A 27,975-nucleotide genomic window follows, 5' to 3' on the forward strand; every position below is an offset into this window, starting at 1 on the left:
GGGGGATGCGGGCTGTTGGGCGTTGAGCTGTGAAAGTTGAGGTTGGCTGGCGCAAGATTTGGACAGGATCGCTGGCTGCGAGCTAGTGCCCTCGTCCCTGAACCACAGCTTGGCGCGACGTTGAGCAACACCCGACGCGCCTACCTTTGTTCCTACTGCTCTTGCCCTGCTCTGGGCATAGTCGAGACGGGGAGGCTTCACTTGTCTAGCCACGGATTCCAGCTCACGCCTTCTACCACACACCAAGACACACAGTCCAACAACCATCCCGCCCTCCACATCTCCGCCATGGAGTCGACAATGCAGCAACGGCGTGATGAGATTCTCGCAAAGAAGGCCAAGCTGGCCGAGTTGAAGCGCCAGCGCGAACTGAGAAAGGCCGAGTCTGCTAGCAGGCAGTCGATGACCGGTAGCCCGCTAGGAGAAGTAGGTTGCCTACTCAAGTGTCTCACCAGTGACTGACGGCCATACCAGGTCCTTTCACCAACTCCAAGACGCAGCGAAGACCTCGACCGCAGGACCGACGTCACCAACCTCATCAACAGCATCCTCGGCGAAAGTAGACCTGGCTCTACACAGCCTGGCTCACCAGCAGGCGCAGGCCGAGCAACTCGCCCAACATCGGTAGTCAGCGCAGGACAACTGAGCAGCGACAATGAAGGCTCGTCTGGCTTCCAAGCGCCTGCCGGCATGGTGGACCGAGAAATGCAGACGCTGTCCCTTGGCCCGCTAGCCACAGTCTACGAGACTGACGGCATTGTCACCAACGAGGTCAAGAAGGAGAAGGAGATTATCACATATAGCAAGGGTGTACAAGCAAGCATAGAGTGGAGCCCATCAAAAGACCGCGGGGTTGGAGGAAGTGACACAGAGCGCGATGAGAGCCCGACGCGGTCACCAAAGAGCAAGCGACTAAGCCGGAGACAGAAAGAGAGAGACGAAGAGATTAGAGCGCAACTGCGGAAAGAAATCGAAGAGGAGCTCAAGGCCGTCCAGCAAGCGCCTGACGATGGTGCACCGCAGCCAGGCTCAGACGAGAACTTCCCGTTCAAGACACTCACAAACGAAGAATTAACGGCTGTAGAGAACTCAGAAGACTTCATTGGCTTTGTGGAGCGCAGTACCAAGGTGTTGGAACGAGCGCTCGACCAACAACTTGGCTACGACATCTTGGCAGACTATGCAATTGGCGGCGTAGATGTCGACGACGACGATGAGGGTTATGGCTCCAGTGGGGGCAAGAAGGGCCGACGGATCAAGGAGATTGCACAATTCTGGGATGAACGGTGGAGCAAGAAGAGGATGATCTCGGATCTGGGCTTCTCAACAAAGGTATGAACTGAGGCAACGTCTCGCGGTTATAACACTGACAAACTCTGCAGTTTCCAGAACTCGTCCTTGCGTCGTATACAAAGAACCCGTCCGCTCCGCACGACCCAGACGGGCTCGTACAAGTTTGGAATATGCACATGCACGACAGACCCGAGTACATCTTCCACGCTCAATCTGATATTCTCACCGCCAAGTTCTCGCCGTTCCACCCTAATCTTATCATCGGAGGCGCGTACTCAGGGCAAGTGCTGCTTTGGGACACTCGCGCCAAGTCTGCGCCAGTGCAGAAGACACCACTTACTGGTTCTGGTCACACACACCCGGTCTATTCATTAGACATTGTCGGAACGCAGAACGCGAACAACATCATCTCATGTTCGACGGACGGTGTTGTATGCGGATGGACTGTGGATATGCTGTCACAGCCTCAAGAGTTCCTGGAATTGACATCGCCACCACCAGCCAAGACAGATGATATGGCGGTAACCAGTATTGCCTTCCCTCAATCGGATCCGACCTATTTCCTTGCAGGCACAGAAGAGGGTACCATCTACCCATGTCATCGCTACGACCGCGCTGGCGCAAAGGCAGGCGTAGATGGTCGTGTGAAATACGCTGGCCATGCCGCACCTGTCATGAGCCTCGACTTCCATCCCGCTAAGGGTCAGATTGATCTAGGCGACCTTGTCCTCTCATCCAGTGTTGATTGGAGTGTCAAACTCTGGAAAGTGCGTCCGCCGGCTGCCACAGGTGCAACCAACCCTACACTTCCTGGTGCTACACAACAAGTCACCCCTGTTCTTGATATTGCCCGCGAAGATCTCGTCTACGACGTCCGATGGTCGCCGGTGAAGCCTTCGGTCTTTGCGCTCGTTGATGGAGCGGGAAGCCTCGAAGTTTGGGATATCAACGTCGATGTCGAGGTGCCTGTTCAATCTGTAAAGCCTAGTGATGGCAAGCGTGGTGCGTTTACAAACATGCCGACTGGTCTTGGCTACATGAACCGTAGTCTCAACAAGTTGGCATGGGAGAGGAACGAGGGACGCAGGGTTGCAGTGGGTGGCATGGATGGCGTCGTCACTGTGTTTGAGGTGGGCGATGACCTTGGAGGTGTGCAAACACGTAGTGAGGAGTGGAGTGGCGTTAAGAGGTTGGTAACCAGGTTGGAAGGCCACGGAGATGGTGTCAACGGGAAGTGAGGTCCTATCAAATGTCTCGAAACTCGCTCCCAAGGCCTAGACAACGGTTGTGGCTGTGCTTCAATACCCATTTCTTTCAGCGGAGCATTGTTCTGGAGTCGGCAGTTTACTTTCTACCATACCCCCACGTATCACAAGTTTGATTGCTGCACAGAGCGTGCAGAACGCTCCAGGTGTGGCGGTGCAGCAGCTCGTGTAATACCATTGCGCACATCAATTGTCCTAGCACGTCGCGTTTTTTGTCTCACAAACGGTGATCTTGACCCAAGCTATCGTCTCCACGTTGCGATGTCATTAGGGCGGCCCGTTAGCGCACAAGGCTAAAATCTGGATCAGGGAACACTTCTAGCCCCCACCAATTAAACCTCACGGAACCCCTGACTTGCACCGCCACAGCAAGCCGCACCTCCACACCTACATCATCGAATTCAGCAGGTTTCCTATCGCGAGACGGGTGCTCGGAACAGAACATTACATAGATGAATCGGTCGTCCCCGCTTCTGCCGCTACAGCATTAGCGAATAGAAGGTCTTGTCGCCGCCACTTCAGAAGCCTGTTAGAATTAGGATCTGGCTAGTATGTTAAAGCGTTGATGGTGCTGTCTCTTCAAGCGGGTCCGTTCTTCCGTCAACAACCTTCTCAATGAGGCGACAATGCTTGGTGTCTTGCTCAAACTTGTGCCGGCGTTGCGATGGCCCATTGTTCCCACTGGCGAGGGTGGGAACCATGAGCAGATGTAATTATATTATTCCTGTTGCGATTAAGTTGTGGGTGTGGAAGACATACTGACGTCCGCCAATCTAGTGCGATAACTTCCTGCATTTCGGCGGTTAAGGGCTACTTTCCTTGCAATACCACGCCCGTCCCAGACTATACATGCCTTTGCGAACAGTACCTATGGCGCGTCTCATGCTTTGACAACCATGCATTCAATCCGGTATCCCATCCAGATCGGCCAATCACTGAAAATTACATGAACGCCTATTGTCTCGCAGCCGGTAGCATTGGCGCGGAGAAAGTACAACGAAACCATCAGCTTCAACGGAGACAGATCGGCGATCTCTTATCCAGTATTGTTGGCGATGTTTCTTCAGTGTTGTCGAGCAACGGCGTTGCGGTCCCCACGGCTATCATAGAGAGTGTAGCGGGTAGTGTGGTGAATGCTTTACCCACACCAGCAAATCCGACGAGCATTGCTGCTGAGATTACCGCGACAAGCGCAACAGAGGACGCAAGCAGCACAGCCAGCAGTATTGCACAAACGTCGACAGGAGCATCATCAACCAGAAACGAGGCCTCAAGCACCGCATCACATGGATCAACTTCATCGAGCTCTGCCGCAGCGGCATCATCATCTTCAAATTCAAGCTCTGGACCATCAACAGGTCTCATAGCTGGTGTAGTGGTAGGAGGAGTCGCAGCTCTAGCCTTGATTGGCATCTTTATCCTCCTTCTCCTGCGTCACAGAAAGAGGAAGTCCAGAACGGCAGCCATGAACGACAAGGAGGCCATTGCAGCAGCGTCTTCGTCGTCCGATCATTCCCCACCAACACAGGGTGCATATGCCCGTGTCCCACAACAGAATGCGTACCCTACCACAACCACACTCCCTACGCAAACCGATTTGTCCTCGACACAGCCGACGACAATGATGTCTCCAGTTTCGCCTGTAACACCAAGAGGCCAAGCACCATGGGCGTCAACATCAACTTTCGGAGGCGCGACAGCAACGGGAGCCGCAGGGCATGCACTACACAGCTCCACCCCAGCGCCTAGATACTCCGACGAAAAGCCACCACAGCGCCACCAATACATCGATTCGAAGATACCGGAAAGTAACGAGATGCCTACAAACGCAAATGTCTGGGAAATAGATGGTAGGGAAATGCCGCCACCTAGCGAACTCGATGCAGGAAAGAGAGACGGGTTGAACTTGGGGAACATAGGAAGTAATGCACAGGCACAAGGGCAGACTCAGCAACAAGATTATGTTGCGTACAGGCCGCTGAGCGTAGGGAACGGACAGTCGAATTGGAGTGGTCAGAATGGCGAGTTTCCGGGTAACAGACCGGTTGGTCAAGCCATTTGAGTATGCTGTACTATATAAGAAATGAAGTCATGAAATCTTGTATGAACTTGAAGTCAGACTTGTACTACGTCAATGGCTTTGACAAACCTTACCGAACAGACCATACTCCTACCACTTGTGAAACACCAGGCGACGGGCAGTGTTGACTGGAGGGGGGGTATGCCGACGCTGCATAACCGATACCGATACCAATACCAATACCTATGGTCTGAAGTGGGTCGTTGCGTTCGTGAGGTAATGGAGAGAGATACGCTAGTTACTGAGGGTCCACGGATAGCGCCATGTGGGGTATCTGGGGAGTGCTCGAAATACTTCGATCGCGATATGAGTGTACCTAAACGATTAATTCTAAAGGTCTCGTCTTTCGTAAAACCTTCCGTGGAAGGAGGGAGTTGTCGCTACTTACATGTCTCTTATAAGATATTATTGTGTAGCACCTTGGTTTGTGGAGTGGATCTCACTGTCGGTGCCGGCGAAGCGTGGTCCACAGGGTGTTATCAACTATGCAAATTCTGTAGCTCGAGAGCTTGTGAACGTATATGTATTCTAGGAGAAGGCACACTCGATGTTTGTTACTCCCGTTTATCCCTGAGCCCATTTTCACGACGGGAAAGAAGCATGGAGTTCGTTTGTCATTACCAACCGAGGTAGGAACAAGAGAAGTAAAAAGTGATAGTAATTCTGAGCGCTTAGTGAGCGACACTGAAGAGCATAACGTGAGGGTAGAGATGAATCCCTTGGTATGTCTATGGTCTAGTAGCACGAAAGACGATATGCCTGCATGTCCTGCTAATCAGCTCATCTATCCGGCTCTGAGGAGCTTCGTGGCGTTTACAGATTACAAAGATATTGTGCGCAGTTACAACTCTTTTACTATGAAGCTCCTTCCCAATCAAGTAGTTTTTAGAAAGAGTATGGATGAATGTTCCACCCCTAATCTCCTGTCTACCTGTTTATGCATTCTTGAGTCGTAGCCTGTAGTGATTCTCACCCTCTTTCCAAAACCTCAAACTGGAAGATCATCGAAGGGACTAGGGAACTCCATATCAAAACCATAGTCGTGGAAAGCCCAGTCCATTTGAGAGTAGGATGCGTCAAAGCTTGGCCATATCTCACTGAGCTGCCTTTGTAAAGATTCATCGCTATACAAGTCGCCTACTTGGTCCGTAATGGCACTCATGTTGACCGATGTGGGTAACTTTGAGACTGTGGTGGTACCAAATATTGGTCGCTGTGCAACTTGTAAGCCCTTCAATGTTCCATCGCTTATCAGTCTGTGAAGTCGCTTTGCAAGCTTAGCTACACCCCTCACGCTGGTCCATCGTTGGCTGAGACCATCTAGCGCATTGCAACATCTTTGAAGGTCTTCTCGTGCTGCAATCATGTCTCTTGCGCCATCATGTAATGCACGGTAGATGACCGTAGTAGACATGGACATCGCGTAAGGTACTAGTGGAAGTGGAGGGAGGCCTTCACACCCTTCGCGAGAGACGATTGCAAGTACTCGGTCCGCTGACTTGAGACGGCGGGTGTATTGTACAGTGCCTGGTCCATTGTAGCGACAAGATAACATGGCGGCAACATGATACCATGTCTCCAAGTATGCTATTCCCTTAAGCGAATTGAAGGATTGAGTTTGGGGAACGTCTTACCTTGATGTAACATGTGGAACTCATCGAAACTACTTCCGCCCATAACTTCTGGGAGTGTCGGAAATTCCCAGCAACCATCAACCATCGTCGTGGAGCTGGCTTTGTATGCTTTTGTTGCGATAGTCATTAGGTCTCCGAGCCTTAGGGCCACAGTCATGATTTGAGAGCGATAGCTATCCTTGCTGGGCGATATCCGTTCCACGCCAATATCTGCATCATCGATAAAGAATGGTGCGGCTGCCATGATTGGTTTACCCAAACGATCAAAGTTTCGAAGTGACCACCACAGATACTTGCACTCGTTATCGTCAGGATTGCCAGGTATTTTTAGATGTATACACATGGACCACGCTTCGCAGATGGCCTGGGAAAGATAATTTGAGGCGCGGTCAACGCCGGCTAGTCCATCGTTGTATAAGTGCATCAGTGCCAGAATCTGAACCTTGATAATGCGGTCGGGCTCAAGATCTGCTTTGATAGCAGCATCTAGTCCGGCCAGTAGTTTTGAAGCAAAACTCAAAGGTTCTAGCAGGGGACCGGACTCAGTCAGGCGCAAGAAAGGGGCAGCGTGCTCTGTTTTGCATACCACGAGACATATTGCCCTCACCAAATATATAGATGCGTTTCCGTTGCTGTGATGGCGGAATACAGCAGGGCCATCCGCAATAGGCACGAGATCGTCTAATGTCGAATTATACAAAGACAAGAGAGCATCCGTAGTTGTTTTGGGCAGTGCAGTGAATGCTCCTTCTTCTTGGAGATACTTTCGATATGATTCAGATAAGTGTGGCGGCGCGGCGCGAATTTTGTGTTGCTTGTACCATGCCAGTCTGCGCCGTGGTTCGCATGCGACAGATGGACTAGGCACTATAGCTTGTGGAGTAGGCCGTGATGCTACCAGATGAGGTGTCTGTGCTAAAGTGTTTATCCCTGGTTCGGCGTCCTCTGACAGAGCTGTAAGAACGGATTCAGGGTTATACTCGCTCACGCGACCGGGGCTTGGGGTAGATTCGCTGGTATCGGTTCCTTGACAAGGCCTTTGAACTTGTTTTTCGGCTCTGTGATTATGCTCCTTCCTCCTGATTCCGCGATCCTCAAGGTGGTAGCACCGTTTCTTGCGTGCACGACAAGTTAGGCATGCTGCAGTCGTCCGTTTCTTCGGAACCTTTTCGCCCGACTGCCATATGATCTCCATGTTTGAGCAGCATCCCCGGTTTGAAGCTACTTCGAAGCATGCAAGACGCGGGCGCAACCCACATTAGGCAAGATGTGAAGGAGGTGAGTTGTCGTCGTACCCGTCCCGAAAGGAGAAACTACCATCTACCCCGCACTAGAAGACGACCCACCATCTCTTCGCGCGACACATGTAGGAGCGTTGTTGGCCGTGTCTTGGTTGACGTGCCTCCTGCCGACCCTGATTAGGATGTCTCCGCCTCTCCACTCTCGCTATTGGAGTGAAGTGCGGGGATAATGACCACTAATCTCCTTCTGGGTCGGCAGGCTTAATCTCGTACACTCTCGCAGTCCCGCTACTCCACCTGAACACCCACAATGAGAGACACGATCGTTAACACGAGCAATTGTTTTGCCACGACAACCTCTGATTTGATGCTTCACTGGTCGCGGTACATGGGTGTGGTCTTCTCTTCATCAATGTAGACACACAGTAAGATGTAGTATAAAAGCAGTTCCATGGTCCGTTTCATCGACATCAGTCAACCACTCCAATTTCTTGTACCTTTTACCATCAAGTTACGTGCCTAGTTTTCAAAGGAAAAATGGCTTCGTCCCAAGTCAAGCGCTATGTCATTGTAGGCATGGGCGTCAGATCAGCATTTTACTACCAAAGCATCATCCAAGATTTTAAATCGGTCGCTGCAGTAGTGGGCATATGCGACACGAACCAGACGCGTATGAAAGCTGCCAACGATCGAATGGTCGAGCTGGGCGGCGAGCGTGTCTCAATGTACAAGGCAGAAGACTTCGACAAGATGGTCAAGGAGCAAAAGGCTGACGTCGTCATCGTTACCACCATCGACAAATTCCATCATGTATACTGCATCCGTGCCATGGAACTGGGCTGCGACGCAATTACTGAGAAGCCAATGACTATCGATGAAGAGAAGCTCCAAGCTATGATCGATGCCGAGAAGAGGACGGGCAAGCAAGTTCGTGTCCTCTTCAATTATCGATATGCGCCTCATCACACCAAGATGCGCGAACTTATCGACTCAGACGTCATCGGCGAGGTTTCGACCGTGCATATGGACTGGATCCTGGACTGCGCACATGGATCCGATTTCATGCGCCGATGGCATCGGAACAAGGACACAAGTGGTGGCATTCAGATGCATAAGTCGATCCATCACTTTGATTTGGTACATTACTGGCTGAATACCGAACCGGAGAATGTCTACTGCGTTGGCAGCCTGCGATTCTACGGTAAAGAGAATGCGGAACGACGTGGAGAGAAGAACCTCGGCGAGCGCTATCTCAACAACGAGGCTGCCAAAGACGACCCGTTTGCCATTCACATTGATCAAAATGCCCAACTAAAGAAGCTTTATTTGGAGGCTGAGCACGAGGATGGCTACATTCGCGACCGTAACTGCTTCGCTGAAGGTATCACCATTGAAGACAATCTCTCTATGGTAATCAAGTACAAAAACAAAGCTGTCATGACGTACAACACGTATGCTTACGCTCCATGGGAGGGTTATCGTTGCGTCTTCAACGGCAGCAAGGGCCGTATTGAGATTAATGTCGTCGAGGGCGGATACTCAGCTGGTGGCGAGATCGTCACCAACGAAGGGCTTGGTGAACTCGAAGCCAACTACATACAAGGTGGTGTGGAGAAGACGAATATTGTTGTCTATCCCTTGTGGGGAAAACCGTACGTGGTGGATGTCGTCAAAGGTGAAGGCGGCCATGGCGGGGGAGACCCTCTGCTACTAAAGGATGTCATCGTAGGAAGCGAGGGCGAGGACAGCTTTAAGAGAGCTGCGTATATTCGTGATGGCGGAAATGCTGTTCTTGTCGGCGTTGGTGCAAATAAGTCCATGGAATCTGGCTTGCCTATACAAGTACAGGATTTGGTTAAATGGTAGTTTCCAGTCTTTCATATAGATGTTACATAAACGGAGATTGAGTTTCTCGTCAGTGAGCTGTCGGTGGTCCACTCACATGCATCGTCAAAAGGTCCTAGGACAAGTAGTATGCCATTCACTGATGGCCGCCACAGCAAGCCACAGCGAGCCATCAGCCTCGCACCAACATGATCATTCTTATAATAGTCATTGGTGCATACAGAAAATTGCGCGTCTTTTCGGCTTTGCAAACCTCGGGGTCCGGCAGTCACTTCGCGTGCGGCAGCATTGCGGAGACCCGAAACGAAACAACACTAAGTGACTCTATCCAATCACATGTCGTCCACAGAGCTTCTGAGCCAATCACAGAACGAGAGACAAGTTATTTCACCACGTCGACGCGATACGCATCGCTGTTTGCGCTGGAACTGTACGTCAGACTTGTGAACACTATATGCCCAATAAGGCAATTTTGTAGGTTGATAGTGATGATCCGGTGAATTGATGCGGGTCCAGGGTCTCCGACATCCAAGTAAAAAGAAGCCATCGCCAAAAGCTTGAAACTTCGTCATTCATTGTTCGACATTCTCGAAGAGTGCAACAGAAAGATCAAGTGTTGTGTCGGAGTCATAATTATCGCGAGAAATAAGCACTACGAAACCGAAGACCTACGGAACAGACGTACTCAATAGCACCATTCAATATGCGCAAGTCCTCCCTCCGAAAAACAACTCTCCTTTCGCTCCTGGGTGTTTCCTCCGCACAAACGTCATCTTGGGGCGATCCGTTCACTGTAGAACCCGCAGCAACAACTTCAACAGACAACCTGCTTCCCTCTGCCTCCCCAACACCAACATGGGGTGACGCTTTTAGTGTTGACAACAGCGCTGTAATTACCCCATCAAGCTCGCTCCCAACATCAGATGCCGCAGCGCCGAGTCTGGCAGTCGATACGTCATCACCGATACCTTCCAACGTAGTAACATCTGATGTTACAGTAATTAGTGGAATACAGAGTGTTGTCGCATCGAGGAGTGCCAGCTTTGTTACAAACGCTAGTACGCAGAGTGTGACAGGAACGAGCAGTGCGGAAAGTACACAGAGGGCAACGAGTAGTGGGACAGCGGCTGCAGAGGCTACTGGCGCTGCGGTGCCGGTGAGAGGGTTCAAGAAGATGGGTCTTGCAGGCGCGATTGCTGGGGCTGCGGGGGTGATGTTTGTGTAGAGGGATGAGAGCGAAAAGAGGACGTAGGGAGGTGACAACCGATCAGACAACTAGGGTATCTGGAAAGGATAGTAGTACTGATGATCTGATTGTGGCTTTTCAGTTGGAACAATGAAGCGGCATCGACTTGTGTTCGGAGTTGGGAAGAGCCATGGGAATGAAATTGAGTATCCTTGGTGTTTGGCAAATTTGATTATATCTTGAAGAGCAGCATCTTCCAGAGGTTGACTGGAATGTGATTCTCAGACGCTATGTCATTGCATCAAGAGTGTCCGCTACGAGTTGACCAGGCATAAGCATGAATGACTGACAGTATTGATCCTACCATATCGCATATAATATTAGGTAGCGTGCTGTTGAACCAGTTTGTATATAGATCTAGATATGATGCAGTGCATGGAAAGTGCAGAGGCAATACATAGCGTATTAATGAAGAGCACAAAGCTTTCGACTCGACTTGGCAACCATCACCATGGTTGTTACAGCGACGACCATACGACCTTAGTAAATCTGGGTAAACATGTTATGTAAATGCAAATGTTAACAACGATGATTATGTCAAGAGCCTGGTCATAATACCGAAATACCAGCGAGTACAATAAAGCCGGCTAGCGGAAGCGAAGAGAGTGACCAGGCGGACAAGAGGCATACTGCATGATGGCGCCCAACGTTGGGCTACGGACTCTACGGGTGGTGGCGGGCTAAACAAGAGAGATTCGATGCTAGGACGATTAGTGCGAAGACTCACCGCGCACTGCTTGAGGCTTGGGTTCAGCTGCGCTCCATATTCCCCAGCTCGCCACCGTTTTACCACCCTTCCACATCCTTGTTTGGCCTTCCTTTCTTAGTGCCACCTAAAAATACTCTTCGACGCAGTTTGAGCCGTATGCGCCTTGAAGGTGCGCAATATATTGTATGGTGCATCCATTGTTCTCTAAGCTCCAAGAGTAACCGGACATAGCAGCCTCGGCTTGAGCGCCACTGAACGGCGCTAATGCGAGGAAGTAATGGCAAGACGCTTGTTGGTTAGGGAAGACTGTTGACCGCGTGATGTGAAGTATTTGACGCACAACACACGAGCAAGCAGTGTTACCTGTCTATGCTCCTTCGGGTTGGTATGTTGGTGGCTTGCCTGGTACACCGGTGTAGACTTGCGCAACATTTCTACCTAGTCGTGGTAGAAGTCGGTATATGCCGGTTGGCTAGTCTAGTGGTGGCGATGCGAGTATCGCCGGTGAGAAGCCCTGAGGCTGTGTGTTCACGGTGCCGCCGTGAGTGCTGTAGTGCTGCAACCTTCAGAAAGACAGGATACGGCGAACATAGCAGCTGAGGAGGTGTAGTTACGGTGTGGCAACGAGCAGCGGGTTCTTGCAGCTTGCTTATGCGTCTATGGAGAGGTGGGAACTGATCCCGCTGTGGGGTCGCTGCAGGGCAGTCAACCACGGTTTCCAGCGCGCAACGAGCGAGCAAGCGGATGCGTTCCTCAACTCCGCGTTTCAAGTTCTTCAGGTGGGTGGAGATCCAAGCGTCATGCTGCGCACAAGCCAAAGGGCGATGAACCCAATGCTGCAGACAATCAGGTTGCTGCGAAGGACGTGCGGATCATGGCGCGCATGCGACGCACAATGACAGCTCCGTACCATGGTACTGACAGGCATGACGGATGTGGTACTACGCGGATGTTTGATCGTGACGTCTGTGCTAGAAGAAGGATGATCTCGCGGGTAGGATGTCGATAAGAAGCATTCAAAAAAAGCAACGTAACATAGGCCCTATTTCGTAGCAAGTGTGCCTCGAATGGAAACGAGGGAATTCAGAGAAGCAAAAGTACATCCGACACATCATGAGACAGAAAGCATACTGCAATCATGCTGGTCAGTGGGAGAACAAATCAGGCAAATGCTTCCATATTATCATTTTCTGCTACGTCCATACAAGCTCTTTGCATAGCGTTCCCGTCCGACACATCAGATCACGGACGCCGATGCTCGCGTGACTAGATTGACACTAGATGATAGAGGGGGTTCCCACAGATTCAATGCTGATATGTCGTAAAGGGACAATTAAACTATGAAGTCGTGAAGTGAAACGCTTAGGCGAAGTAGGCAAAAGCAGCGGCGGCACCGAACATGGCAGCGATGGGGCTGCCGATGAGGTTGGCACCAGAGTCGGTAACCTCAGGGAGGCTAGCGCTGCCAGTGGCAGAGCCGGAGGCGGAGCGAGAGAGGGTAGCAGTGGAGACAGTGGAGTTGACACCAGCAGAGGGGCTGATGGAAGCGGAAGCAGATGCGGTGGTCGCGGCGCTGGTGATCATGCTGGACTTGGCGCTCTCGACGGCACTGCTGATGGCAGCAGAGGCGGATGAGGCAGCAGATGAGGCAGCGGACGAAGCAGAGGAGATAGCCGAGGAGGCAGGGCTGTCTTCCTCATCAGAGCCACCAGTGAGAGGGAACTGAGCGGAGTAGTTGATGGTGGTTCCCTGCTGGATCTGGAGAGCGTAGTCGGCCTCGTTGGGGAGGGAAGTGTCGGGGGTCCACTCAAACTTTCCACCGGTTGCGGTAGCTACGATTCAGTTAGCATTGTGGGTATCAGATTCTAACAGGATCTGAGACATACTGGTGAGAGTGCCGATAGTGTCAAGGTCGGTGGACTTTCCCTGGCGGAGGATGAAGGTAGTTGGGGTGTCGTCCGCAGGGGAGTAGGTGATGGTGTAGGTCTGGCCAGCAACAACGCCCTCAGCAGGGAATTGGTTGATCTCAAGGGCAGCGACAGCGGCAGCGAAGGCCGCGGCGGAAAGAATGGTCTCGAAGAAGCGCATGTTGACGGTAGTTGGATTGATTAGAGTATTAGGACTGTAGTAGCTGTATGGGTATATGTAGTTGGATAGAGAACGAATGACTGTGTACAGCGATAGTGCGACGTGAGAGTGAAGAAGAAAAGACGGCGGAGGGCGACACGGTATAATAAAGAATACGCTGACACCTAACGGTGACTTGGACCGGATCGAGACGCCAAAGCGACGGCAGAGGATGCAAAATTGCCGACCGAATGTGGTATAGTTAGCTCTGAAGCTAATGAAGTAAATGCTCATGCGCCCAATCGGCCGTTCGCCCAGTGAGACGCTTGGCCAGGAGCCCCCTTTTCCTGCTCACCCACAGCCCTCGAGACGCATCTCGCCTAGGAACAGAGCGAGCGTCTAGCCTTGGGGCCACTCACTGACGAAAGCATCCCGGCGCATGAGGAGCACACCAACGGCCGCCGTGCCACGATGCTAGCTGCTTGGAGCTTAGAGAAGAAGCCACCCAATAATCCGGGGAAATTCAGGGGCCTCGCTGCCATCCTGCTGTCGCCTGACCTGCAGGAACACGATAAGGCGAGTTCGAGTACAAAAAGATAGGGACGGACTGTTGTTCGAAGTCGTCGACGTTGGATACGATGTTGCGGGCGCGTGAGGCACAATCGCCATCGCTCCTGTACCTGCATTGGCGCCAACGGCCCCCCTGTTACCTCGGCCGCCCCAGCACATACCATCTGACTTTCCCTGCCTGGCAAGTCAGCTCCACCACCACCTTATGCGAACGCCGGTTTCGCACATGACCTTAACCGCCGGAGGGCGACGTCATCTCCAGCCAGGGCGACTTCAACCAGCGCTCTGATCGCCCCCTATCGATATGCGCCGACGTGACTGCGATCTGCGACCGTCCCTGGACAACTTTGCCAGCTTCGGGGCCAGACTATGTGGTCGGTGCGACACCGGTGATGAGCTTACGGTTTTAGCACGGAGCCGATATGCCTCTAGACGGCCCGACATTTGCGCCCCACTGAAAGGAGATTTGATTATGAACTGTGCAGCTGGCTTGACTTGACGAAGATGTTCGGCAGTAGAATTGAGTGAAGCGGTCAACGTTCAAGAGAGGGATATCGCAGCTCGCTATGGCATATGTGCGCTGGGTACAGCTGGACACTGCCGAGAAACAGAATGTGCTATGTCTGCGTACATTATGCGCGCTTTGCTTATAGTAAGCTAAAGCGTATCATCCTTACAGGTCTGCTGCGAAGCCAAATGTATGCCCAGCATCGGCAATGTGAAACCAAGAAAGACAAGAAGCTCAATGAAACCTAGAGAAAAAGAGCAGCAAGTGGACGTAGTCATACATGTACGAAGAGAGGGAGTATCCTGGAATGTTTGCATGTTTCTAGATGTAAACCTCTTGCATCGTCGATTTCACTGTGCTGCAGGCTCAAAATCTTTATGCGGAAATCCATCGCCCATATGCAAGATGTTCGAGAACGTGCCGCTAATAGCGTGAAACACAACAACGTTACTAGCAACGAAGAAGCTCGTTTATATGAGCTGTACCCCGACTATATCGCATCCAAAAGGTATATCCTATACTCAGCATTAACAAAGTAGAAAGCACAGGATGTTGAATTCTTTGAAGTAGACCCTGAGTATGTGACTGAGAAGTATCTTTTTTTCGATAGCTGGGTTTACAAAGGAGCTCTCTTTTACTGAGTCTTACCCAACATACTGCGACCTAAGGTTCCATTGAGATGCAGTTGACGATCGCCAGGTTTTCACTATGGGGTTCCTACGAACCATGTGCACTCTTACTCGTGCCTGTTTGCTCTGACCTGAGCTCGATGCGTGTCGCAACTCCAATTTCATCCAATCATGTCGATCGTCCTCTAAGAGAAGACTTCCTCCTCCCACTTGGCCTCATTCTTAATGAACTCTTCGGCGTCCTCGGGGAAAGTGTCATCCATCGTTTCAAGCGGGGTCTGGCTCTTCTTTCCACGTGACTTGGGAGTCACCTTCTTTCTGGAGGGGGTCGCATCGTCGGATCCTGAAGAAGCGGCCTTTCTCTTGTTGGGTGTTGCTGGGTTAGTCTGGCCTATATACTGTTAATGTCGTGGTGATGAGAGGTCGAAAGAGTATCAGTACTCACCACGCTTATTGACAGGTGCCACGGCTTGGAAGGTCTCGCCCTTTTCGACACGGGCTTTCAATTCCTTTGCCCTGGCTGTGATCGTGCGGAATTGATGCTCGAAAGAGCTTGCAGTACGTGTGCCGTCAAGAGCCGACATCATCTCATACTGAGCCTTGGTGATGGTGGTACTGCCTAAGGCCATAAGGAGGACAGAGACGCAGTCGGCTGGGACCACCTTCTGGCCATCGAGAGTAGCAGCTTTTGGGGGCATATTGAAGACCTTGTCAGAAGTGTGGCCTTAAGAAATATGATGCTGTTGGGCGGTGCTCGCGTTGGCCACGTAAGATGTAGCAGGATGAAGCTTGAAGTGCAGTTTCAAGAGAATGGAATTGAGAGCCAGAGGACGAGCTCAAATAGTCAGGCGCCTCACTGTTGCGCTTGCGTGGTGAGATCACTCGTTGTCAAAACAGGGCGGTGGTGACGGTGAGAATCTGTGGAGCTTCACCACTCACCTTCACATAGAAAATGTCGGCTCATGTCTGTCTGCGAACAAGATATAAACATCATGCTCTAAGTGCCTGAGACAATTGTACAACTCAGCCTATCCGTACTTATAGTCATTGTGGTTGTGGCTTGCAACGTTGTGGGGAGATACTCAATGTACAATGGGTAGTGATAAGTACTGAATCAGTTCAAAGACTATAGAAGCTCATGCGACTGATCACCCCATCAGACGCTGAAAGCTTTCTCTTTTAATTGTATAGTTTCTAGCGGTGCTGGCTTTCCCAGAAACTCCCCGTCCTTAACCCAATCGCCCATATCCATCAGCCTGTCTCTCTGGACCTCAAGTTCTCGGTTCATGACATCGTTGTTCGGATTGCCAATACTTCTTTTCAGCTCCTCAATCATTTCTTCTGCTTTGGCCTTCACGCTCTTTGTGAATGTATGAGTCATTCCATGGCTCAGGTGCGCAACATCCAGTACCTGCTTCACCAGCATCATGGCGATGAGGCCCATGTTCACCCCTGGCGCACTCACGCCCTCTTCGGTGCTAGCTAGATATGTAGCCAGCATTGCCATCTGCCATGTTTGGACTACCCGAACCGGGTGAAAAGGGACCGGATGCAACTTAGGAAGGATGTGCTTGTACCGCTTTGCGCATTGTGTCCATGCCTCTTGGTACTTCCCGACGGAGAGCAGGTGTACAATCAGATCGTCACGGACCGCGGCATACGGTTGACGGTAAGCTGGGCAGAATCTCGACTCATAGCCTATCTTGAGAGTTTCCTGAAGCGCTTTGATAACAAGCTTTGAGTCAGCCATTCCTTGGAGCTGGGTATACAGTTCGAAGGCCTTCTCCTGGGTCCCGGCCATTGCTTCCATTTCGTCTTTGCCCAACACGAACCGAGGATTTGCTGGTACTAACCAGTTGTCTTCTTGGAGAGTAGCTTTCTTCTGGCATTTTGCACAGCGACAGGTGAAGAACCATCGTGATCGAAGTTCTTCTTGCCGCTTGTGGTAGGGGTTGGTAGCGTCAATGTAAGAGATGAAGATTTCTTTGTCTTTCCTGATAGGCCGTAGAGTACGAATACTCACCTGCGGTCCGTCCATCATGATGTATGCATTCGGATCGCAGGAATGATTCATGTGGCAGAGCATAGGATCTATCATAATACCTAGAGGATCGAGTGTTGGTGTGATCAATGTAAGGGCATTCGACATTATCTAATACAAGTTAGCAAGAGCGCTTGTAGGTCTCGACGAGCAACTTACTCGGCCATACATCGCGGCAACAAAATCCTTGTCGAACATGTTTTGCGACAATGAGAACTGACCAGCACCCATTGCCATAAGTTCGATGTTCTCATAGGTTCCACTGCGCTTGAAATCATCGATGTGGGAAGGTAAGCGGCAAAGCAGCTCCCATTCTTCATCGGAGATGAGATTGTGCTTGCGTCTGATGAGTAGTTCCATGCAAGCGAGGAAAGCTTTGGGGAGATGTCTACCCACCATGGGCTTCAGCGTTTTGCACTCATGCTTATGACCCCGATTCCACGCGTCTTTTTGGCACGTCTGATGCATCTTAGTTTTGTGTGTTGATCAAGCATCAGCTTGACATACCTTGCTGCAGTATTGAAATCTCTGGCATGCAGCACATTTGTTCACTTTCGCCCCTTCAGGTACATACAGCCTCGTTCCAGTCGATGAACCTTCAGTCCAGAGGTAACAATTCGCACAGGTGTCGAGTAGCCGTTCGGTCTCTAGTGAGCCAACAAGCGGGCGCTTGAAGTTGGCAATCTCTTCGCCGGCCCCGAATCTTTGGTTAGCGAAAACACCATTACCGATGCTTTCACCTTTGCTGTTTACGCAAACATTCGATTTGGAGATATAGTAAGATGCTGGTGCTGCTACAGAAGATGCTGGCTCGGTTGACATGATGTGGATAAGAGGTCTTTGTTTGTTGGCACAATGAGGATGTTCGATTTACTCTCACGACGCGTATCGTGCGGCGTCATGGTGTCTCAGACCAGTAGTTATCTCGCGTGAAAACGTGAGCTTCGTAGCTCACTAGCCCGCTTAGGCTTAGACCAACAAGCTCCCTTGCCCCTCCCTGTCCCCCGACTTTCCTGCGCATCTTCAGCATCGAGCCTAGGTCCATTGCACCGATTCCTTATACGATCACCTTCGTCACCAATTCTTGGATGCACAATACCGTGGAAAAGTCAATACAACACTACACAAATATCATTCTTATGATGTCAGATTGATGAAGCATGAATTCTGTTGAACTTGTAAAACACCGGGTAACGGACTTTCGCTGCAGCGTTTCCTTACTGCACAACCCCTTTCGTAACAAGAAATCTCTTCCGAAGCATCAAAGTCAACATTATAGCGCCCAGCACGAGCACTGGTATGAGGAGATAGCGCGCTGCCTGGATTTCTTTACAAAGAGAGTCTGCGAAATTGTTCCTATTCTGTTTCGAAAATGCGCATGCCCAGGTCTCGACAGTAAGATATCCGGAATATGTACTAGTGTCGCTCTTGACGGCACGACCCCACTCAACGAAAGTAAAGATGAGTACTATGAGTGGACGACCGAGGATAAAGCTTGCGACGAACAAAAGGCCATTGAGATATGCGGCTTGTTTATTAGTCTTTGCACCGTCAGCAAATTTCTGTACGCCACTACCAAGTGACAGACATACTGAGTCTTGTTCCCAGGGAGTCAAACTCCATAATAGAATGAAGAGCAGCATATCGACTAGGCCACCACATCCAGGCCAGAAAAGGAACGTCATGCCAGTCTTCCTAACACTAGATGGCAAGATACTATCAAGCTCATCTTTCAATGCCACTGCGTGTGCTGTAAGGCCAAGAACGGCAATGCAGAGGCTTCCGATGAGCGCATTTAAAATGTGTATGAGATTATTGGTATTTGACATCGTGCAGCTTCTCGCTTGATGAGGAGAGAGGTGAAAGCCAACATCTTTTCACAAGAGGAAACTTGCAGCTTATGTGTCGTCTTCCATGTCAGCAAGGAAGCGTGCCACGTGCGTGCCTCCAGTTTCTCGATCTCTATAGTGGGGGCTGGCGTTCGCATTGGTAAGACTTTCGCATTCGCTTAAGCCTGTCGCCAAAATCTCGTTCGTCATCGTACATTGGCAACATTTCCCAGCCGATAGCATGGCATTCTTGATCGATGCACCCAATTTGCTGTCTAGATGTGTCGCGGATATCATAGCGTTTGCGGGTTATCAGGCCCTGCAGACATCATTGAAGCCTCACTGAAGCCGGGCATTTATGCAGACACTCCAAAACAGACCCTCTAGCCGACGTATTGTACTCTCCATGAAGTGCAACTGCGTATGTTTCTACAGCGAACACTGAAGAAGAAGTGGAGCTCTTCCTCAATTCCGTATGGAAACAAGCTTGTTTCGCTAACAAGACACCTAAGAACAAGAATAACGAAGAGTACCGCGCTGAAGTGGCGAGCAGTTCATATACACGCTTTACTATGAAACCGGGCAAGCACAGAGGAAAATATTTGAAAGTAGTTTATGGAGATAACTGCAACGATGATACTCCAACTGATTGCTCACAAACTCGAAGGCATGCGAGGATCTAGACAACAAGCACGTCTTGAATAGGGGCTTAGCTTGTTCAAAAGAACAGACTACGTTGGGAATGCTAACAGAAACTTCTTCAAGGAGACACAGTACAACTTCCAAGTCCAATATATCCTGTTTCAGAGACTTCCGCACAGAAGATAAGTAGATTGCCGGCGGCGACATCGTAGCCTTTTTTCACGTGAAGGAAATTCAGTTCCGGAATGATGAGGTGAAAAGGACATCCAGCTACAGTCCGTTTCACAAGCGATACCGCATCAACATACACTGACTGAAAAAAAGTGTGCAACGTAGCCATTCGCATACCGAACTGCTCAAAAGACGAAACACTACACTATGGCCTTGAATACTGACTTGAGAGAGTGAGAAGGTGCGAACGTGGTACGTCATGGGGTTTAACGGAATGTTGTAAATGCTATGAATGTGGGAGTCTCCGTGCTGGCCCAACGCGAGATGGCACGGGCTTCATCAAGAAGACGGTTATGGAGCGACTAGAGGGCATGCGGGGGTAGCAGGGAAGGACGAACGACATACGATGGGACCTCGGGCCTTGGCTCAAAATAACCAAAAGATCCACTCTTGTGTGTTCGAGAGTTGACCAACAGTTCTTCTCCAATGTGATCATATCACCTCCCCAGCACAGGACGCGTACAGATGAACACCAAACACACTTCATGTTCTGGTACCGGTAAGAACTATTGGTCAAATAAAGAATGATGGTGCTGAATATGATGGGAAACTTTCTGATCACTGCCATAGTATTAAGATTGAACACGCGTCGACCCCGTGCTCAGTTCTGCTCTCGCGATCGATATCTATACACTGTTCGCCGTGTATGCAAATATAGAATGCCGGCTCCACTAACGCACATCCTATACGCTCTCCTCTTCCAAATACCCGAAAATGTTCCCACTCCAATCCATTTCCAGCACCAAGTTCGCGACGGGTCGCGTAGTCTGTGTCACACCTTGTCACTCGTCCTTGAAGCTCGCATATACTTCCATCGTGAAACCATGTATAAAGTTCACATTGGGGTAGTGCTGTTAACCAAGAAGTATCTTTACCAGTGTATGGACAGTCGCTCTCTCTTTCGGAAATAACACGACACTTGGTCATGGGTAACCCGGAGATGGTCGGATCTGCCTTGTCGATTAGGCTAGTGTCGCAAGGGGGTACTACGATACTCCACGATGATCTGGAGAAAGCTACTTTAGTGGGTGTACGTCGGCAATCAGCTTAGTGGCATCATGACTTATTCAGGCTGATGGAAGGAACATTTCGAAAGGGGCAATACATGCCTTGTCACATGCGCAGCAGGTCAGCCGAGGGAGAAGATACATGTCATAACGTGCTATGTGAGATCCGAATGTCGAGTAGATGTGCTGTGTATTATTGGATCGTGTTATATACCAGATGCGGGCTGACCTGCTCGGCGACTGTACTGAGTTGATTCACTGGATATTGACTGATCGCATTGAATTAAGTCAGCTAGGCGAATCACATTAGGCCTGCCAAATGTAAAGGTAAAAAGGCGTGCTCTCGCGATACTGCAAGGGAGTGGATCTAGTCGTTAAGGTTTCGACGGACCTGGCGATCACGAGGCATATGCGCCAACTGTGGGGCCGAAGAACGGCGGCAGAAGCAATACAGGGTCTGAAGGGGTCACTTAGTGAGGCCATGGCTTGCATGAAAAGCATGTGATGGACGCAAAACGTTGCATTACAGTGCGCCACATGATGTGATGTGAGAAGTCCCTGATGTCCAAGCTTCCAAGGGACGCGCGATCCGCGCAGCTCCTTGACACCCCGATCGGAATGCGATCATAATGAGGATCAGCCCTACAAGAAAACAAACTAAGCACTACATTACCTAGAGGGCCATGCGGATTGACGTAGCTATTAAGAAGCGGGTATGTAAGATTCGTGAAATGGGTATCTATGTTGGAGAAACTGGCGTCCAGAAATGCCGCCGTACATGAAGGTCGCCGAAGCGAGGAAAATGCTGGATATCGCTAATCGCAAAAGTTTGTACATGAGTTGGCGTATCAGGACACGAGTGTCGGTGTGGCACTGGTCGATGATCGCTGGGGATCGCGCGAAGCTACCCACTGGGAGTCAGTCAATGCGCAAGCTTTGCCCGCAAAGCCTATCCTCTGGACACAGCCTTCCCAAACATCGACAATCGACTTTTCTTGGGCTTACCTGCGGCCTCTCTCTCTTCCCCCCAAGGTGAGACGTCATTTATCTGAAGGCGTCTGCCCAGACCTAGGCGTTCACGTGGAGACTCATACCAATGCTTGGAGAGCTCAGATGGTGCAATGGTAGAAGGTGCAATCGAATATGAATCAGCGTCATCTTCGTCGTCGCGATCTTGTCGAAGATCGTCGGTGCTAGCCAGTGAAGCTTCGTACAAGGTCGGCAGCGCTGGGGCTGATGGCGTCCTCCTATAGTGTGGCATGTGTGTAGAGCGCTGAACTGGTCGTGGGCCCCTAGTTGCCATCGGCCGACTGAAATTCTGAGCTGGTCGTTGAGGGGCATAATGAGGGATTAACGATGCAGCCAGGGACGACTCGTAAATAGTGGGCGGGTCACTTTGTCGGCGTTCGATGACAGGCTGGGGTTGGAAGAGAAAGTCATGTGAGTCAGGCACATGATCAGAAATGTCCTCAGTAGGTGACTGAACGGCATGTGCACCGCTTCCCCATGCACCTTGGCTGGGTCGGTCGTTGAGTTTTCTGAAGATGGTATCTGCAGTATCCATGACAACTGTATCCGTTGATGTCGTTGAAGAAGCAGGTGAATGCGGTCTGGAGTCTACCGATCCGTCCATGCTTGGACGGTCACTTGAAGTTGAGTCTGACAGTCGAACTGGCAGTTGTGAGGTATAATCGTACGTTGCGCCTGCGCTCTCAGATCTTGGGGGTAACGCGCCAGATACAGCGGGATCGTCAGGGAAGTAGTAAGACATCTCAGGGAGCGTGGTGGTAGATGGCGAGGATCCGAGTCCAGAAGCTTCGTCTCGCATGGCAAGGTTCGACAAGGACATGGAGGCGACTGAGTTTGGTGGATTACGAGTCCCGTCGGTCATGACCGAAAATCTGGATTCGTTCCAGGGAGCATGTTTGAGAGGCGAGCCGAAGGAGCCCTTGGACGAAACGCTGCTTCTATTGTCCTTGGTTGATGCGCTTGATGTCGAGTAGCGGTTCTTGACGGACTCGGGGACACCGTCCCATTTCGAATTGACCTTGGGTACAGATGGCGGGAGCTTCTGGCCAACATAGTTGCTGCTGGCTCTGGACTGGGGTGTGGATGTTCCCGAGTTGGCATTCTGCTTGCGCTGTTGTTCGGCGAATTGCTCCAGAGCAACTTGAGACGGCTCCTTTAGAGAAAGGAAGCCGAGCACGGAGCTGCCCTTTTTCTTCTTCTTCGATGACTTGGAGCCATTTGACGAAGAGTTGCTGGAGGATATGGAAGCCAGACTGGATGACGTCACGGAGGTAGTTTCGAAGGAAGGACGGGAGATGTTCGAGGGAGCGTTTGAATCCGGGGTCGCGGGAGGCTCTTGACTATATGCAGAGTGGGGCCCACTGTCTTGGGAAGTGTCGGAGGCAATCGAAAGGCTGTCGGCCGGCAGCGGGTTTCTGTACTTCAGCTTGGGCATGCGCGCCAGCGGGGACTGTGCTGTTAAGTCTGCACTCGGAGCCATGGCTAAGGAAAGTGATTTCGGTCGCGTAGGCGTTTAGGGTTTAGCGGCTAGTCGGTGCCAGTTTGATCGTCGTTTGATTGGCAGGCTGTCGCTAAGGCGTGGCGCATGTCATGCAGGTAGAGGTAGGTAGTGGATGGTAGTCGAGGGTGGAGAAGAGAGGAATTTGAGTGGCATTGCGAGGAATAAAATGCAGCTGCAGAAGGGACGGTTTGATGACAGGACGGGACGGGTGGTGAGGTAAACGGGCGTGCTTGGATTGAGCTGGAAGTTCTGCAAGTAGAAGGCGCATTTGAGGGCTCGCAAGGCTAGGAAGAAGCAAGAGCGACTCACAGTGGTAGGACGCCGCCCTGCGCGGGTACGCTACACACATGGAGACTGATCCAGATGGCCATGCACACGGCACTGTCTATCAGACCAACGCCATTGGCGGGCTGGAGATGGCGTTGTGGTGGATTTCATGGGTGGCTTCGCTCTCTCTCGCTGACCCTTGCAGGCGGTCGGCTGCGTGAATCTGCGAATATGCCGCCGGATGAGATGGACGCGTTTTGAGAGACAGAAATTGGCAATCTGACGGGCAGATCGCGAAAGCCGTTATGTCGGTTCTGAGTCGGCAGCAGCTTCAGATGAGCGCACTGACGCTGCTGCGTCGTGCCGGTGCCGTGTTTAGCTTGTTACTTTGTCTCCTATGTCCCCAAGGGAGTTGGCATTCTGCTCGACCAAGACGTAGACCGAGTGGACATGACCGAGTCGTCTGAGTGGACATGACCGAGTCGTCTGCAGAGACTGCCGACAAGCGGCGCATCACGCAGTCGCTGTCTGAGCATGGCTCGCACGGCCAGAGAGCAGTGTAAGCGACGTCGGGGCTGTATACCATGCTGAAGCCGAAGTAGCATCCATGTTCGGGTACATATGTCTCCTAGACGACATGGAACTCCTTCCGAGCTCTCCGTCCAGCCGACTGCCAGCCAAAGAAATTCTCGCCCGCAGCCGGCTCCGCACACTCTTCCCAACCAAATCGCGACGTGTCGATAACTGCGACATTCCCATCGCAAATCGCATCTGGCATGGACGGCCCAGGCACAAGTCTAGACAGCGCCTAACCGCCGCCACCTCGCGGCGAACTACGCCGGAGATTTACCACAGCAGCTCCTAGGCCTCTGCGCGGTCTGCCCTCGTACCTTCACCGCAGGGTGGTCGCCGATCGGTATCCTGCCACGACTCTCCGGCTTTGCGCCTGGAGACGTCTCCTTCTACGCCGCCATGCCAGCGCTCCTGGTCGACACGACGACGCGCCCAGTCTCGTCCAGCGACGCCTCGACCGCCTCGGAGCACTCTGGCAACCGCTCCAAGTCGCCCACTCCTGACCGCCCGCCCGTGTCACCTCTCACGCCCACAGCTTCTGCTGCCCAGCTAGCTCCTGTGGAGCGCACCGAACCCCGACCCCGCCCTGCCCCTCCGCCCACTGCCACCTTCAGACCGCAGCCGCCCTCTGTCGCCATATCCGAGACAGAGAACCCGGATGCCATCGCCCTGCGATCCGCCATATCGCTCCTGCAGCTGCAGCGCGAAAAGAGCAAGCGCGATCTCAAGGCCCTCGAGGAGCTCAAGGCAGCCGCTGTGTCTGACCCGCAAACCTTCGTCAAGTCGCTGCAGGAACAGAGAGCCCACGCCTCCCATTCCTACCAGGACATACTCACCCCAACGCTGTCGGGTCTGGCCGACTCGTCACGTAGCAATGACCAAGACACCAATAGCGCAGACATGCGCAAAGACTCAACGCATATGGACGCGAAGCCAGACCCACCCAAGTTCCCCGCGATACCACAGCCCCAGAACATCGTGCGATGCCCGCCCATCAATTGGGAAAAGTACCACGTAGTCGGAGAACCACTGGACAAGATCCATGAAGAGCAGAAGAAGTGGCCAGCATCTGCTGAGCCTCCACGCACAAAGTCTGGCCAACGAGCACCCCCGCACTCAGTGACGGCCCCATACTCTCCCTTCACGGATGGCATCAGCGCTGCTTCATCGTCGGCAGCCCAACCGGCAAACCACTCCAAGAAGACGCCGTCATGAGGCTGGGTAGCACCGAGCCAAGTGACTTCGACTCAACACCAAAGCGCGACGCGCAACATCACATTACTACCACAACCCCTTATGACGATTCCACTCAAAAATCTGAGAGCACAGGCTGCTCCGCTCACGAATGTAATGCACTTACGGTCATCATGATAGACGATGCCTCATGAATAGAAGACGGGAGCATAGCGACGGACCCGAATACAAACGATTTAGACAGTCAAATCTTGGGTCTGCCATGGTGCGTCTGCTCACGTAAATGTGCTTCTGTTGAATCCAGTTTCTATTTGTGTCACCCATAGTCTTGTCGATTCGTACTCGCACGCGCACATTGCGGCTGTGCACCCCACATCCACGTGGCTGACACATTTGCAAGCGCTGCACTCTTGCCCACACCTTTGTAGTCAGTACAGGATGAATCATTCTGACATTTTTTCTTCTTCAGAACCTTCCCTTGTCAACCAACCAAAAAAATTAGGCATTATTATACTGCAGTCGTACCTGCTTCACCCCTGCACCAGTGCTTCGCTTAGCGCTACGTTGCGTCATAGTTCCAGGGTCTGAACAACATACGCCCAGCAACACGTCAACATTGTGGTCAGTGTGCTGAATAGGCCCTGATTCGTATCTCCAAGACGTTGATCTCGAGGCTGAGGCCCTGTTGGTCAGGTTTGCTATTCGCTTGTTGCCATGGCTGGGCCCTAGTGAGTGACGTGTGGGTCTTTTGCGCGGTCGTCGCATTGCAAGCTTGTATTTGCGCGTCACGTATAAGTGGTTGACTCTTTCTTTATCGTCTTTGACACAACTCACCATCCATCGCTTCCTGTCTTTTGTCTGCGTTTTAGCCCTTCGTTGCTCTTTAAATACAACGCCATTCACTAGTAGCATCTAAAACGATCGCGACTATCCACACATCTACACCACAATCGCAAAGTCAATAACACCACGACGATGCGGTTTATCGCTATACTACCGGTGCTCTGCTGTACCGCCGCCCTCATACTTTCATTCCTATGCCTATTCGCGGGTCACAAGAAGGGTTTCATGGAAGATTACTCTCTCCTCACACTTAACACTTCTGCTGTCGGGCAAAATCTCATCTCCTCTGCAACATCAGATTCCGACTCTACACTCTCATCGATTATAAACCTCATCCCTGATTCCATCACCGATAGCGTCACAAACGAGATCAATGAACAGATTGATGAGCTCCGCGAGCGCATTGGTGTCGAAGACTGGTACTCGGCACACATGTTGAATTACTGCCAAGGACAGTATGAGCCTGGAGAAGTGGCAAATGCAACGCTGAGTCAGAGCGACATCAGCAAGAACGTTACCGAGTGCGCGAAGAGCAGGGCTACCTACAAGTTCGACCCTACCCAGATCATCCAGGATGCGCTCAACAGGACGGGTGTAGACATTACCCTACAAGACCTGCAATGGCCAGATGATATTCAAACGGGAATCGACACACTCAACGCGCTCATGGCGGCCATGTTCGTTCTCTACGTCATCGCAATCTGCCTTATCTTTATCACGCTCATTACTGGCGTTCTTGGAATCTTCATCGGGAATGGAAGACTCACTCCATGTGTCAACTTCCTTCTCGCCACACTTGCGTTCCTGGCTATTGGATTGGCGAGCGCGCTTGTCACTGCCGTTATGATCAAGGTAAGTTTTGACTGTACAACGCGCATGTGAGACATGAACTAACTTCATACCTCTACTTTAGGCTACCCAAATCATCAACAAGCATGGTAGTGACATTGGTCTTAGCGCAAACTGGGGCGGTAAATTCCTTGCTCTAACATGGGCTGCAACCGCACTCATGCTCGTTGCGGTCCTTGGCTGGGTCGCTAGCTTCTGCATTGGCGGTAAAGAGCATAGCTCTCGCCGCGCTCGCAAGCCCTACAAGGTGTAGAGGAAGTGGAGTAGGAAGTTGAAGATTGCATTGTGCGCTTCTGAACTTATTAAATTGGTTGTGTCGCGATGGGGCGATACTTGGAGTACAGCGGTTTCCTTTTCTTCTCACGACTCCCACGAACGAGCTCATGTCTTTCCTTAAATTTGTCATATACCCCAAGATACCAGAATGTGTTTCACAAGGATCTAGCGATTGAAGAAGATTGTATACCCATAGTCTGTTTGAATCAACATACTCAATACAGGACATCAACTTTTCATGCTCGTGCACCTCGCCTTATCTCTTATGAAACACCAGCCTAATCAAACAATTTTTAGAAAGGCTACGGATGACTCCTTCACCCCTTCCTGCCTATACTATCGATACGGAGTGAAAAGCACTTTGCCTTGTACAATACTTGTAAGAAGCACCTTTATACATCGTCAGTTAAGAGTGACAGAAGGGTTTTCAGTAAAGGACAAAATATCCTGCAGCACATGAACTCTTCACCGTCTGTCGTCCACGACAAGCCGTGCTCATCCGTCTCCAGACACGCCTCCGCCCTGTCCATAGGGCATGTGCAGCACGTACTCGACACCTCACCATGCCAGCCCAAGTACACATCACCATCCCCCCAGTCACGCTCC

General features: G+C 51.3%; 9 protein-coding genes across 9 annotated transcripts; 4 read left to right on the top strand and 5 right to left on the bottom strand.

The window, feature by feature from the left end:
* Nucleotides 1-288: 288 nt before the first annotated feature.
* Nucleotides 289-4,620, top strand: GT037_006923 (uncharacterized protein; the record flags this gene model as incomplete). Its single annotated transcript, XM_038931970.1, has 4 exons — nucleotides 289-426; nucleotides 475-1,332; nucleotides 1,383-2,482; nucleotides 3,336-4,620. 4 exons carry the CDS (start codon nucleotides 289-291, stop codon nucleotides 4,618-4,620), a joined length of 3,381 nt encoding a protein of 1,126 aa, XP_038785442.1.
* On the bottom strand, nucleotides 3,570-3,971 carry GT037_006924 (uncharacterized protein; the record flags this gene model as incomplete). Its single annotated transcript, XM_038931971.1, has 1 exon — nucleotides 3,570-3,971. One exon carries the CDS (start codon nucleotides 3,969-3,971, stop codon nucleotides 3,570-3,572), a length of 402 nt encoding a protein of 133 aa, XP_038785443.1.
* Nucleotides 4,621-5,626: 1,006 nt separating the features above from the next.
* GT037_006925 (uncharacterized protein) lies at nucleotides 5,627-7,467 on the bottom strand (the record flags this gene model as incomplete). The annotated part of the gene is made up of 2 exons (XM_038931972.1): nucleotides 5,627-6,225; nucleotides 6,273-7,467. 2 exons carry the CDS (start codon nucleotides 7,465-7,467, stop codon nucleotides 5,627-5,629), a joined length of 1,794 nt encoding a protein of 597 aa, XP_038785444.1.
* A 571-nt stretch (nucleotides 7,468-8,038) lies between these two features.
* GT037_006926 (nad-binding rossmann fold oxidoreductase family protein) lies at nucleotides 8,039-10,583 on the top strand (the record flags this gene model as incomplete). The annotated part of the gene is made up of 2 exons (XM_038931973.1): nucleotides 8,039-9,378; nucleotides 10,364-10,583. Coding segments are annotated over 2 exons (1,560 nt in total), but the record flags the coding sequence as incomplete, so codon positions are not given.
* A 2,092-nt stretch (nucleotides 10,584-12,675) lies between these two features.
* On the bottom strand, nucleotides 12,676-13,401 carry GT037_006927 (uncharacterized protein; the record flags this gene model as incomplete). Its single annotated transcript, XM_038931974.1, has 2 exons — nucleotides 12,676-13,145; nucleotides 13,200-13,401. 2 exons carry the CDS (start codon nucleotides 13,399-13,401, stop codon nucleotides 12,676-12,678), a joined length of 672 nt encoding a protein of 223 aa, XP_038785446.1.
* Nucleotides 13,402-15,272: 1,871 nt separating this feature from the next.
* GT037_006928 (set domain-containing protein) lies at nucleotides 15,273-18,957 on the bottom strand (the record flags this gene model as incomplete). Its single annotated transcript, XM_038931975.1, has 7 exons — nucleotides 15,273-15,478; nucleotides 15,533-15,794; nucleotides 16,358-17,239; nucleotides 17,288-17,587; nucleotides 17,636-17,966; nucleotides 18,350-18,669; nucleotides 18,721-18,957. The coding sequence occupies 7 exons, from the start codon at nucleotides 18,955-18,957 to the stop codon at nucleotides 15,273-15,275; spliced, it is 2,538 nt and encodes an 845-aa protein (XP_038785447.1).
* A 2,829-nt stretch (nucleotides 18,958-21,786) lies between these two features.
* Nucleotides 21,787-23,346, bottom strand: GT037_006929 (uncharacterized protein; the record flags this gene model as incomplete). The annotated part of the gene is made up of 1 exon (XM_038931976.1): nucleotides 21,787-23,346. One exon carries the CDS (start codon nucleotides 23,344-23,346, stop codon nucleotides 21,787-21,789), a length of 1,560 nt encoding a protein of 519 aa, XP_038785448.1.
* Nucleotides 23,347-24,606: 1,260 nt separating this feature from the next.
* Nucleotides 24,607-25,422, top strand: GT037_006930 (uncharacterized protein; the record flags this gene model as incomplete). Its single annotated transcript, XM_038931977.1, has 1 exon — nucleotides 24,607-25,422. One exon carries the CDS (start codon nucleotides 24,607-24,609, stop codon nucleotides 25,420-25,422), a length of 816 nt encoding a protein of 271 aa, XP_038785449.1.
* Nucleotides 25,423-26,376: 954 nt separating this feature from the next.
* Nucleotides 26,377-27,346, top strand: GT037_006931 (uncharacterized protein; the record flags this gene model as incomplete). The annotated part of the gene is made up of 2 exons (XM_038931978.1): nucleotides 26,377-27,096; nucleotides 27,158-27,346. 2 exons carry the CDS (start codon nucleotides 26,377-26,379, stop codon nucleotides 27,344-27,346), a joined length of 909 nt encoding a protein of 302 aa, XP_038785450.1.
* Between the last annotated feature and the right edge of the window lie 629 nt (nucleotides 27,347-27,975).

Source organism: Alternaria burnsii (assembly GCF_013036055.1).
Source record: "Alternaria burnsii strain CBS107.38 chromosome Unknown 731, whole genome shotgun sequence".
Lineage (NCBI taxonomy): Eukaryota > Fungi > Ascomycota > Dothideomycetes > Pleosporales > Pleosporaceae > Alternaria > Alternaria burnsii.